This window comes from Carex rostrata, chromosome 4, assembly GCF_964058835.1.
Source record: "Carex rostrata chromosome 4, lpCarRost1.2, whole genome shotgun sequence".
NCBI classification, from domain to species: domain Eukaryota; kingdom Viridiplantae; phylum Streptophyta; class Magnoliopsida; order Poales; family Cyperaceae; genus Carex; species Carex rostrata.
This window is the reverse complement of record NC_135921.1, coordinates 3,642,715-3,656,476: the sequence shown is the minus strand read 5'-3', so window position 1 is coordinate 3,656,476 and position 13,762 is coordinate 3,642,715. Positions and strand designations below refer to the sequence as shown.

The 13,762-nt window shown below is 37.0% G+C and overlaps 1 protein-coding gene across 1 annotated transcript; it reads left to right on the top strand.

Annotated features, from left to right (window-relative positions):
* Window positions 1-9,105: 9,105 nt before the first annotated feature.
* LOC144552508 (2-hydroxyisoflavanone dehydratase-like) lies at window positions 9,106-9,919 on the top strand. Its single transcript, XM_078300479.1, has one exon. The coding sequence runs from the start codon at window positions 9,203-9,205 to the stop codon at window positions 9,917-9,919; it is 717 nt and encodes a 238-aa protein (XP_078156605.1). The 5' UTR covers window positions 9,106-9,202.
* The last annotated feature ends 3,843 nt before the right edge of the window (window positions 9,920-13,762 follow it).

The following is a 13,762-nucleotide window of genomic DNA, read 5'->3' as shown; positions in this document are numbered from 1 at the left end:
TGTGGGAGAAACTTGAGAGTTTGTATGAGCGCAAGACCGCTCAAAATAAGGCTTTTTTATATTAGAAAGTTGGTTAATATGAAATACCAAGAAGGGTCTTCGGTGTCGGATCACTTGAGTCGGTTTCAAGATTGTGTAAACCGTTTGTCTACCATGAAAATGGTTTTAGATGAGGAGTTACAAGCATTAATTTTGTTGAGCTCCTTACCCGATAGTTGGAAAACTTTGGTGGTGTCTTTGAGTAACTCGGCACCGGATGGTGTTGTGACCCTAGCCATGGTAAAGGATAGCATGCTCAATGAGGAGTTGAGGCGTAAGGAGTTAGGGATCACTAGTGAGCCTTCGGCTCTTGTTACCGAAAACCGTGGTAGGAATGCTTATAGAAACTCTCATGATGATGACAAGCGGGAAAAATCAAGGAGGTCAAAGTCGAGAAATGGGATTATATGTCATTATTGTAAGAAGCCCGGTCATATGAAAAATGAATGCCGGAAGTTAAAAGCGAAAAATGATGGTCTCAAGAGAGATCAATCCAAAAGTAGAGGCGGTGATAATGAGAAGGAACATACCGCCGCAATTGCATCCGATGGAGAAGTGTTTATAGCTTGTGATGAAGGTTTTGTAAACTTAACTAGTCAATATTCCACTTGGGTGGTAGACTCCGCGGCCTCATTTCATGTCACGTCTTGACGTGACTTGTTCACTTCTTACAAGGAGGGTGATTTTGGTGTTGTGAGAATGGGAAACAACGGAGTTTGTAAAATCTCCGGAATTGGAGATGTAAGTGTGGAGACAAGTTTGGGGTGCAAGCTTATTCTCAAGAATGTTCGGCATGTGCCGGATATGAGACTTCATCTAATTTCGGTTGGTGCCCTTGATGATGACAGGTACCAAAGTTGCTTCTTTGGAGGAAAATGGAAATTATTGAAAGGGCATTTAGTTGTTGCTCGCGGATCCAAATCAGGTTCGCTTTATGTGACTCAAGTTAAGGTGTGTGGTGTAGTAAATGTTATAGAGTGTAACTCAACCGATTTGTGGCACTTGCGGTTGGGTCACATGAGTGAGAAGGGTATTGAGATTCTTTCAAAAAGAAATTATGTGCCTAGTGATGGTACTTCTCTCACTTCATGCACACATTGTTTAGTGGGCAAACAACATCGTGTAGCCTTCAAAAGAAATCTCACAAGTAAGAAATCGGGTTTGCTAGATTTGGTGCATACCGATCTTTGTTCAATGGGAGATAGAACCATTGGTGGTGCTCTTTATTTTGTGACATTTGTGGATGATCATTCTAGAAAATTGTGGGCATATTCCCTAAAATCAAAGGATCAAGTATTGGATGTGTTCAAGCAATGGGTTGTGGAGGTTGAAAGAGAAACTGGTCGGAAGTTAAAGTGTGTTCGGTCGGATAATGGAGGAGAATACCGTGGTCCTTTTGAGATATTTTGTAAGACCAATGGTATTAAACTTGAGAAAACCGTACCTAAAACTCCACAACAAAATGGTCTAGCCGAACGGATGAACCGCACAATTTGTGAGAGAATCCGATGCATGCTCTCTCATTCTAAACTTTCAAAAGGTTTTTAGGGTGAAGCTTTGAACACCGCGGTTCACTTGATCAACCGTTCTCCTTCACATGCATTGGACGGTGATATACCGGAAAGGGTTTGGAAAGGTAAAGAAATTTCTTATGATTATCTTAAGGTGTTTGGTTGTAGAGCATTTGTGCACATACCCAAAGATGAAAGGTCAAAACTTGATAGCAAGACCAAAGAATGTATTTTTTTGGGATATGGAAATGGTGAATTTGGGTATAGGTTGTGGGATCCAATTGAAAAGAAGTTAGTAAGAAGTCGAGATGTGGTGTTCTTTGAACAAGAAACCATTGAAAATGTGCGGAACCTCGACAAGGCGAAAACCTCTTCAAATAATTTTGTTGATCTAACTCCTATTTCAAATAACAACCTAAATATTGAAACCAATCAGCCAAACCTAAGCCAATCAATTGAAACAAATGTCCCACAAGATGAGAAGAATGACTCTCAAACCGAAATCTCTTCAAATGAGGTTCCACAAGTGCAAGAAGTAAGGAGATCAACCCGAGATAGGCGGGCTACTACAAGGTATTCTTCTAATGAATTTGTTTTGCTTGTAGATAGTGGTGAGCCTGAATGCTTTGAAGAAGCCATATTGTCGGAGCACAAAAGTGAGTGGTTGGAAGCCATGCAAGATGAGATGAAATTTTTGCATGAGAACAACACTTTTGAGTTGGTGGAGTTGCCAAAAGGCAAGAAAGTGCTCAAGAACAAATGGGTGTTTCGGATTAAATCTGAGGGTCAAGATGCAAAACCAAGGTACAAAGCTCGGTTAGTTGTGAAGGGATTCGACCAAAAGAAGGGAATTGATTTTGAAGAAATTTTTTCGCCCGTGGTCAAAATGTCCTCAATTCGGGTAGTGCTTGGTTTGGCTGCTAGTATGAATTTGGAGATTGAGCAACTAGATGTCAAAACCGCATTCCTTCATGGTGATTTGGAGGAAGAGCTACATGAAACAACCCGAAGGGTTTGTGATGAAAGGACAAGAGCACTTGGTGTGCAAGTTGAGAAGGAGCCTCTATGGCTTGAAGCAAGCGCCTCGAAATTGGTATATAAGGTTTGAATCTTTTATGTGTGACAACAAATTTGAGAAAACTAATTCCGATAATTGTGTTTTTGTGAAAATGTATTCTAGTGGTGATTTCATTATTCTTTTGCTCTATGTCGATGACATATTGGTTGTTGGAAGTGATCTAAATAGGATAAAAGAGTTAAAAGAAAAGCTTGGAAATGAATTTGCCATGAAAGATTTGGGTGCGGCAAAGCAAATTCTTGGAATGAGAATCACTAGAGACCGTGAGAAGCGCAAACTTTGGTTGTCACAAGAGAAGTACATTGAGAGAGTACTTAAAAGATTCAACATGAGCAAAAGTAAACCGGTAACCTCTCATCTTGCTAGTCATTTTAAGTTGTCTCATGATAGTTGTCCGAAAGATGACAATGAGAAGGAGGAGATGAGAAACGTGTCATATGCCTCGGCCGTTGGTTCTTTAATATATGCAATGGTGTGCACTAGACCGGACATTGCTCATGCGGTTGGTGTGGTAAGTCGCTTTCTTTCTAACCCCGGTAAGGTGCATTGGAATGCCGTTAAGTGGATTCTTCGGTATTTGAGGGGAACAACCAACCATTGTATTTGTTTTAGAGGCACAAACAATCCGGTATTGGAGACATACACGGATGCTGATTGGGCCGGTGACGTAGACACGAGAAAGTCCACATCCGGTTATTTGGTGTGTTTTGGAAATGGAGCCGTGTCATGGCAATCTAAGTTGCAAAAGTGCGTTGCACTCTCTACTACCGAAGCCGAGTACATAGCCATTACGGAGGCATGTAAGGAACTAATTTGGATGAAAAAGTTCTTGCATGAGTTGGGTGTTCGGCAAGAAAGGTATGTATTGTTTTGTGATAGTCAAAGTGCAATTCACTTGAGTAAGAATCCGATGTTTCACTCTCGGTCCAAGCACATTGAGTTGAGATACCATTGGATACGTGATGTGCTTGAGAAAAAGGAATTGGTGTTGGAGAAGATCCACACGAGTGAGAATGGTTCGGATATGTTGACTAAGCCGGTACCGCCATTGAAGCTTAAAACTTGTTGTGAAAAGGCGGGTTTGATTGAAGGATGCGTTCCATTAGTCGGGAGGAGGAGTTTTGTTGGGTCCCTCTCTCATTACACTCATTTTTGTATCATTTGTAATTATCTTAGTTTTAGAGGGCCATTTTGTAATTTTAGCATATATGTGTAAAGCAAACCTTTTTAGTTCACAGTAGAAAAAAAATTGGGGTGCTCTCCCCGACAAAAATCTCTCTTCTATTTCTATTCTATTTTTCTTTTATACCACTCAAAACCCTACATATGCCCCAATGCGGACACACTCACTAAGCCAAATTTTAGACGATTTCAAAATCTTCGGAAAATAGAAAATCCCAAGCGCATTGCGGACGCACTGGGACGCTGGTGTGGACGCACGTAGGAATGCAGGAAAGTTAAAAAAGGAAATTCGGGAGCCAGTGTGGACGCAGAGAGGAGCTAGTGCAGACGCATTGAAGTCGCAGGTAGCCAAAAAAAATTGTTTTTGACAGTTTTTCTATTTCTGACACATCCAAGACGCATTTTAAGGACTCAAATTAGACCACCCAGTTTGAGAAATTTGTAGAACAATTATCTAATAACCTTCACACATTCTAGGCTCCAAATTGGGCAGAACTTCAGCTATAAAAATAGGAGAACTTTCCCATTCAAGGCATCTCTTGGTGTATATCTCTTATGATTGAATACAGCAGAAAATCTGCAGAAATTCCTCAAGGGCCTAGTGAGGCAAATGAATTCACCGCATAGTGAGGCAAATGAAATAGATTAAGTGATTTTTGAAAGTAGTAAGTAATGATAGGATATGCATTGCATTAAAAGAAGCATACGCATTTTATTTATGTATATTCATATTTGAGTGTATAAGTAAAGATTTTATAAGCTATGGGCTGAAACTATAACATTATGTAATTTTAGGTACATACGATCTAATCGAAAATCTCATAAAAAAATGATACATAAATTATGTAACGCCACGTAATTGAAAATACTAAGTGAAGATACGACGCTAACAATTGATATATATTGATTCTTCCATTTTATTTTATTTTTCTTCTGTACATTTAAATAGATTAATTTGAACAAATTAATCAAATTAAAATATTATGAATAGAAAACTCATATGCTCGATTTATATCATGAAATTAGTAGTCCGTATAATGGACCATAGAAATTGTAAACAAAAGAAGTCCAATATAACCACTTGATTTAACAACTATGAGTAAAATAGCAATTATCCTAAATTAAATCCGGTGTCCCTCTGTTTTTAAATCATGTTCCCTTCATTTTTGGAAAAAAAATGAATCGCTCCCATGTACGCACCCCTTGATAACCCCCGCTCATTAATTATAAATCAAAACTCCTCACTGTTTGTATCCCATAACCGTACCCCATATATTTGAGTTTAATTAAGAATAATTATTTCTGTACCCGCGCTACAGTATCCGCACAGTACCTGTGCTACAGTAATTGCATTTAGAGGAATGATATATTATGGTCCCCACTAATTATATTATATCTACTAATTATTATTCTAAAAAGATATTATATAGTCTCAACTAATTATTATTCTAAAAAGATATTATATAGTCTCAACTAATTATTATTCTAAAATCCTAGCAGCACCCTTTCAAAGCCTCGGCACTAATTCCGCGTCAACATTTCTCTAACAAAAATAGTTGACCTCATAAAAATAAATACTTCAGTGCATAGATATAAATACTTTCAGTGTCATATGTAAAAAGAACAGAGATCCAATTATAAGATTATGGCAGTTTAGGTCCTCACAAACAGTTATATAAAAATTACAACATTGTTTACTATATAGATATAAATACTTGTGTTCTTTGAACTATATACTTCAAGATTTGACTATTAATATATAAAAAAAGTTATAGATCTGGAATGATTGCGGTCCCCACAAGCAATTATGGCAGTTTAGGTGTGGGTACGATGTCAGAAATTTCAAAAAAAAGGTGCGGCTACGATTATTTAAAAATAATTAATTTATCATTTACATTGTTTGCTATATAGATATAAATACTTGTGTTCTTTGAACTATATACTTCAAGATTTGACTATTAATATTTTAAAATAAAGTTACAGATCTAGAACAGTTGCGGTCCCCACAAGCAATTTTGGCAGTTTAGGTGCGGGTACGACATCAGAAATTAAAAAAAAAAGTGCGGGTACGATTATTTAAAAATAATTAATTTATCATTTACATTGTTTACTATATAGATATAAATACTTGTGTTCTTTGGACTACATACTTCAAGATTTGACTATTAATATTAAAAAAAAAAGTTACAGATCTGAAGTGCAGTTATGGCAGTTTGGTCCCCACAAACAGTTATATATGACAATTTAGGTGCGGGTACTGTAGCGCGGGTACTCATATTAGCTTCCTTTAATTAAACCCTATCTCTAATTGGATATCATCTCTCTCTCCGTTTTCTTCACAGAAGAGTAAAAACAAAGGTCAAATCTCTACATTTTTATTTATCTTTCCTTGGTAATTTTCATAGGAAATCTAAATCAAGAAAATAAAGTATTCCAATCTTACATTCAATTAGTATTTAGTAAGTAGATTAAATAGTCTCTTATTTACCTATTTGATAAGATTTCGTATATTTATTATTTGATATAATATCTAGATTATATTAATTTATTTGATAAAGATTTCCGAAAGTTTTATAATTTCTGAAAATTATTTATTTAATAAGATTCCTTCTATATATTTATTTTATAAAATCTCTAGATCATATAAACAGTGAAATTTAAGAATTGTTTCAATTATTAGAAATTTATGGAATTTCATAAATCAGTTTGAGAAACAAATATAGTAAAATATTTTATATGTTCATATTTTCTCTGTGTATTTTATTTGTTTCGGAATCGGCAAGAAAAGAATATCTTTTAAATATGTTTCAATTGTTCCTTGTTATCTGTTATCATGTAACACATATTATTTTCAGATATTGAATCACCGTAATTAATTAGTTTGTTTCAAACGTAAAGTTGGAGGATATAAGTTTTTAATTGATTAATGCTTGATACTATTAAGTAATTTCAATTAGATTGACTTTTCATAAAAAATCCGATAATTAATTATATAAATATAAACTTTCTTATTAAATAAATATATAAAAAGAATCTAAACGGAGTCTACTTTAATTAACAACAGTCAAATAGAAACATATATAAATATTAATTTAGACATAGTGTTACCTTTTCTAGATTTGAATTATGAAGTAAGAAGTAATGTAGAGGCAAGAGTGAACTACCCCACGACAATAGGTACGAGTTTTCTAGACATTGTCAAATTGTTACTTACCATTTTGTTTGCATTTATTTATTTATGGAATTATTCATGTTGAATCGAACGATCCCCTGGGCTTTGTTTAGAATACTAGGATATGATTATTCGTTTGATCAACGAATTTATAGGATGTGTTGTGTTTACCATGACTCGTTTGTGATTAATGAAACGAATATGGAATGCAATGGATAAGTTCAAGGAAAGGGGCCAATATGTGTTGAACGCATGTTGGAATGTATACATTGGGTCTAGTGTCCGACTGGATCCCTCGTTAACGTGGCGTTGGTTGGACTTCCCGTCACGGGTCAATATCTTGCGGTGGTTCGAGTCCCCGTTGAGTGAGACAGTTGAACTAGTGGTGGTTCGAGTCCACCTAGTGAGACGCCAATAGCTGGGGTGGTTCGAGTCCCCCTGGTGAGGCAAAGAAGATCTAGCGTGGTTCGAGTCCCCGTCTAGTGGCATGGCCAAGATTTAGTGGGGTTTGAGTCCCCCTGGTGAGGCAGTTAAAAACTTGAAAGATAACTTAAGAAGTGTGTGTGTGTGTGCCCCCGCGTGTGTTTGTTTCAAATATTCATTAGTAAGATCGCATGTAAGGATATAATTGTAATATCCTGTTTGTGTTAATAAGTGAATTTGTCAAATTCCGGGATTGAAACTGAATCCCGTACTGAGAGACTGTTCGATCTCTCACCCGTTCCACTTTTATATGGGTTTCAGGAAATCATGAGGTTGACATGGAGCACGAATAGGAGGGATGTGGATCAAGAGGCAAACGAGCAGATGACTCAAATATTTTTTTATTTTCTTTTAGTTAAACTTTAATTCTCTCTATTTAAAAGTGGATACATTGACTGACATGACAATTATCGGTTTGTTTGCCATGTTTGTCTTGATCTCATATTGAATATGTGTTATGTACTCAAATTAATTGTGGTATTTGAAGATTGTTTGACTTTTAAATGTTGCATTAGTATTTATTATTGATAATGTATGTGATGCGCTCACGCCTTACGTGTAAATACGTGGTGGGTTGTCTCGGGTGTGACAGGAACTAAATCCCGCACTGATAGAAGGTTCGATCCTTCACCCATTCTACTTTTTGTGAGTTCCAGGTAATGAAGATGAAGGATTCGAGCAACGACAAGAATGAGACTAAGCGGGAAGACTTATGATTGATAAATTGCCACATGTTTATTTTTGTTTCAATGATTCAATAATTGATACATTGAGCAGGCATGGTAGTGCTTGTGTTACTAGCCATGTCCGCCATTATCTTTTGTTAAACTCGGTTGATTATGAAATAAATGTGGCTCTATTTATTATTATTGATAATGTATGTAATGTGCATACGTCTTACGTAGAAATACGTGGCGAGTTATTCCGGGGTGTGACAATAGTCTAAATTTTGATTAATGTTATTAGTTTATAATTTCATTAAATTTTAATTAATATGTTACTTCCATAAATTTCTCATTTCTAAATACGTCATAAATTTTATAATTTAATTTAACGTAAGTACTTACTATTCTATTATTCTATTGTTGTATCTAGTTATTTCTAATCTAATGTCTTGAATTAATTTTAAGCCTTAATTTAATAAACTAAAATTTTATGTTAGTTTAATAAATGTATTCATAATTTAATTTATTCTTTAGTTAACTAAATTTTTTAATTAGACGTAATTTATAAATTTAAAATTTTCAGACTATAACACAAAGCTTACAAAATATATATACACATAATTTCAGAAGTATGTAATTTACTGAAACTTAAAATCTCCATTTCATAAGAGAAATGCATAATTGAACCAAAATAAACATCCAGTAAGTCAACCCTTTGTGCATTCTTATATAAATAAAATAGTTCCCAAGATAGCTTAACCTCTCGATTGGGTAAGCAGCCACATATTTTAATCAATTATATGCTATTAATATAAGTATCTAATTAATCCTTTCATAAATCTGCTCTGCTTCATATTTCATTCATTTCCCTCCAAGTCAAATGGAAACCCATGATGAAATCATCTATGATTCCGAGGGTTACATTTGAATTTACAAGAGTGGCCATGTTGAGCGCTTTACATCACCCTCAACCGATCCAACCACCGGTGTCTCTTTCAAAGACACCACAATCGTGCCTGGTGTCAGTGCACGGCTTTACATCCCCAAAATAGAGTCCGACAAGAAACTTCCAATGCTGGTCCATTTCCACGGTGGTGCATTCTGTCTCGGATCTGCATTTGAACCGATATTGCACAACTTCTTGGTCTCATTAGTTGCTCAATGCAGTGTTGTGGCCGTGTCGGTCCAATATCAACTCGCACCAGAGCACCCCATCCCGGCCGCCTATGAGGATTCTTATGCCGCTTTAGACTGGGTTCTTTCTCAGAGTAATAATAGGACTGAGCCATGGCTTGTCAAACATGGAGATTTCACCCGATTATATGTCAGTGGGGAGAGTTCCGGTGCCAACATGGCACATCACAAGGCGATGTATGGTGGGACCAAGATCCGAGGTGCAGTCCTGATCCAACCGTACTTCCTTTCTTCAAAAGAGGTCGAATCAGATAAGTTTAATCCAGAAATGACTGAGAATCTGGTAAAGATATGGAAAATAGTGTGTCCATCAACAACGGGTGTGGATGATCCATGGATCAACCCGTTAGCAGATGATGCACCGCCACTTGCCACGCTTGGGTGTAAGCGGGTTTTGGTCTTGGTTGGAGGTGCTGACCCGTTAAGGGACAGGTGCAAAGCCTATTATGAGAAGTTGAAGGAGAGTGAATGGAAAGGGGAGGTGAAATATTGGGAAGCTCCTGGCGAAGCACACGGTTTTTATGTGTTCAATCCGAAGTCTGAGGTGTCAGTTTCTCAAGATTTGATCATTGCTAATTTTGTGAACACGATATGATAAACAAAAATGCTATGTTCTGAACTGCAGAATTAGCGCAGTGGCACAAGTTTCGTCTCTCTACGGAGAGACATAGGTTCAATTCCTGTGAAAGACATCTGAAAAATGTTGGTGTATCGGGGCTCTTTAATAAAAAAATGTTCTGTTGTAGTGGCACTTTGTATTTGTGTTAGCTATTGTTTTCGGAAAATAAGAAGTACCAATTTCATTAGGTTGCAGTAACAAAATAATTGTTTGATGACCTAATGTGATTCACAATAATTTGAGATTTGTTTAGCATGATTGTTATTTGAAGCTAGATTTTTTTTTTTTTTTTTTTTTTTTTTTTGATAAGAAAGAAGGGTTATATCCTTATTTAATTGTTATTGATAGTAAGTTACAAAGGGTGTTGTAACTAAATCAGAAATTGTTGGGGGGGGGGGGGGGGGGGGGGATAATAAAAATACTGTTTTGGGCAGCATGCTGGTTACTGTGGAAGGAACGGAACAGTAGGATCTTTGAAAGTAGAGAGAAACCGCCAAAGTTGGTTTTGCAAAGAGCGGTACATGAAGGTTTCCTGTGGCTGAAACACTGCTAGTTAGAATGGTTATTCAATTGATGTAATATAGTTGTTGTTGAAATAATAGAGAAGAAGAATAGTAAAATAAAGAACACAAGACTCCCTAGAACACCCTTCCCTCCCAGTATTATTTCATTGAATTGTATAAGTTACAACAGATTTTTTCTTACTCTTACACGGCTCATACATCCTCTATTTAACACCTTACACAAAAGATCTATTTTACTAGGAATGTAATCTACCATTTATTATATAAATCTAACTATAGAAATAATCTCTAATTCTGCCTCCAGCTTTTATCTTGTTTCCTTCTTTACTTAGATATCAATCCCACAGAATCACACCAGAAATATAATTTAGATATTCCTTAATATAGCATGCGCCAACACCCCCCCTCAAGCGGGTATGTACAGATCCGTCATTCCCAGCTTGATAAGCATGTCATGAAACAGGGTTCCAGTCACTGGTTTTGTGAGAATATCTGCAAGTTGCTGATTAGAGCTGACATGAGAAATTTGTATCACTCCAGTATCGAGTTTCTCCTTTATGAAGTGTCTATCAATCTCCACGTGTTTCGTTCTGTCATGTTGCACCGGATTATATGCAATACTCACAGCTGCTTTGTTATCGCAATATAAATCCATAGCTTTACTTGGTGGAAAACCTAGCTCAGAGAGCAATTTTTTCAACCACAGAAGTTCACATATTCCTTTTGCCACGCCGAGAAATTCTGATTCAGCACTAGATAGTGCTACCACATTCTGTTTCTTGCTTCTCCACGTTACGAGATTGCCTCCCACAAATGTGAAATACCCCGCAGTTGATTTTCTGTCACTGATACTGCCGGCCCAGTCTGCATCCGTATACCCGGCTACATCTAGGTTCCCTTGTTTCTTGAAATGTAACCCCTTGCCAGGCGACCCCTTTAAGTACCTCAAAATTCGTATAACCGCCTCCATATGGTCTTTGCTTGGGTTATGCATGTATTGACTCACCTGACTTACAGCGTAAGCGATGTCTGGCCTAGTATGAGACAAGTAAATTAACTTTCCTACCAGCCTTTGGTACCGTTCTTTATTCGTAGGGACTTGAGTAGAAAATTCTCCTAGCTTGCAATTTTGAATCATCGGGGTATCACTTGGTTTACACTCCAACATCCCTACCTCTGCTAATAGATCCAAAATATACTTCCTCTGACATAGTACGATACCTTTGTTGGATCGAGCTACCTCGATTCCAAGGAAGTACTTCAAGCCTCCTAAGTTCTTCATCTCGAAGTCCCTAGAAAGCTTCTTCTCAAGGTCTTTAATCTCATCCTGATCATTCCCTGTAATTATCATATCATCAACATAAATAATTAGAATGGTTATTTTATCTTGAGACTTCCTAAAAAATAACGTGTGATCCGAATCTCCCTGCTTGAATCCATATTCCTTCATCGCAGTGCAAAATCTTCCAAACCAAGCCCTTGGAGATTGTTTTAACCCATAAAGCGCCTTCTTTAATTTACAAACCTTCGTTGATAAGTTTTGATCCTTGTATCCAGGTGGAAAATCCATATAGACTTCCTCCTCCAATTTTCCATGTAAGAATGCATTTTTTACATCGAATTGTTGTAATGGCCAATCTAAATTAGCTGCAATAGACAATAGCACCCTTATAGTATTCAATTTTGCCACTGGGGAAAAGGTTTCTTGGTAATCAATTCCATAGGTTTGAGTATACCCTTTTGCTACTAACCGGGCCTTATACCTGTCCACATTCCCATTAGAGTCATACTTAATTGAAAAAACCCACTTACAACCAACAGTTTTCTTTCCCTTTGGCAAATCAACGATGTCCCAAGTCTCATTCTTCTCTAAAGCCCTCATCTCCTCCTCCATAGCGTGTTCCCATTTTTTATCTTTCTGAGCTTCCTGTACACTAGTTGGCACTGTTAAACTCAACGATTTATCACAAAAATCTTTTAGCTTTCCAGAGAGATAATTTGTTGTGACATACCTGGCAATTGCATATTCTGCACTACTTCCATCCTCCGAGATGTACCTCTTCGGTGCCTTTCCCCTATTTACTCTAGGTGGTAAAGTATAAGATGAATGAGAAGAACTTACTTGATTGTCAGGAGACTCTGGGCTTGGTGGCAGGGCTTCATGTACCATCTCATCATTACCAGCATTCCCCCAAATATCACTATCTATTTCCCCAAATATTCTTCTGTTTTTCGTTCTCTCATAGACCCTAAGATGACCAGCTACTTGGTTTTGTTCAGACCGAACAGCACAGTTCGGACTAGTGAAAGGAGAATTCGGAGCTGGTGAGATTTCGGCCAAGTCTGGGTTAGATGGTAACGAGCCAGGTGGTAAATCAGTGGTTATATTTTCAGACTGGTCAGGTATAGTTTCGGACTGGGTTAAGTCTTGATTTGGTTGGGACGGAGAATCACAAGACACTTCTGGTAAGATATCAATAGAACCCGAAATATCAGGAGAATCTGAAATATTTTTACTAGTTGTGAAAATGTCATCTTGCCACATGTGGCTTTCATTATTTCCCTCCCCCTGAAAGGAACATGAGGATTTTCCAAGATAGGGTTCATTTTCCACAAAAGTCACGTCACAAGTTACAAACCATTTTCTAGATGTCGGGTCATAACATTTGTAACCTTTTTGGGTTGTACTAAGTCCGAGAAGAATACATTTAATGGCACATGGCTCAATTTTTGTACGATTAATTTTTGGAATGTAAACATAGGCGACACAACCAAATACTTTTGGTGGGAGACTTTGTATAGAAGGAATGGTTACAAATTTAGAAAGTTTTTTCAAAGGGGTTAGAAAATCAATGCTTTTAGAAGGCAATCTGTTAATAACATAAACAGCAGTGGTTACTGCATTTTCCCAAAATCTTCCTGGGACATTGTGCTCAAATAGTAAGGCTCTAGCTGTTTCCAAAATATGCCTGTTTTTCCTTTCTGCGACCCCATTCTGTTGTGGCGTGCCTACACAGGATGTTTCATGTATGACTCCCTTGTTGGTAAAAAATTCTCGAACATCGTTGTTAACAAACTCAGTCCCGTTATCACTTCGAAAAATTTTAATCATTTTTCCATATTGGTTTTGAATCAAATCAAAGAAATCCTTTATGATTCTGGGTACCTCATCTTTCCTTTTTAAAAGAAAAATCCAAGTCATTCTAGTACAGTCGTCTACAAACTGGATAAACCACCTAAAACCATTTACAGAAATTATCGGGGATGGACCCCACACATCAGAATGAACCAGATC

Bases quoted from the DNA above. Each gene is read 5' to 3' on its own strand.
- LOC144552508 (XM_078300479.1), top strand. From the start codon at position 9,203: ATGCTGGTCCATTTCCACGGTGGTGCATTCTGTCTCGGATCTGCATTT.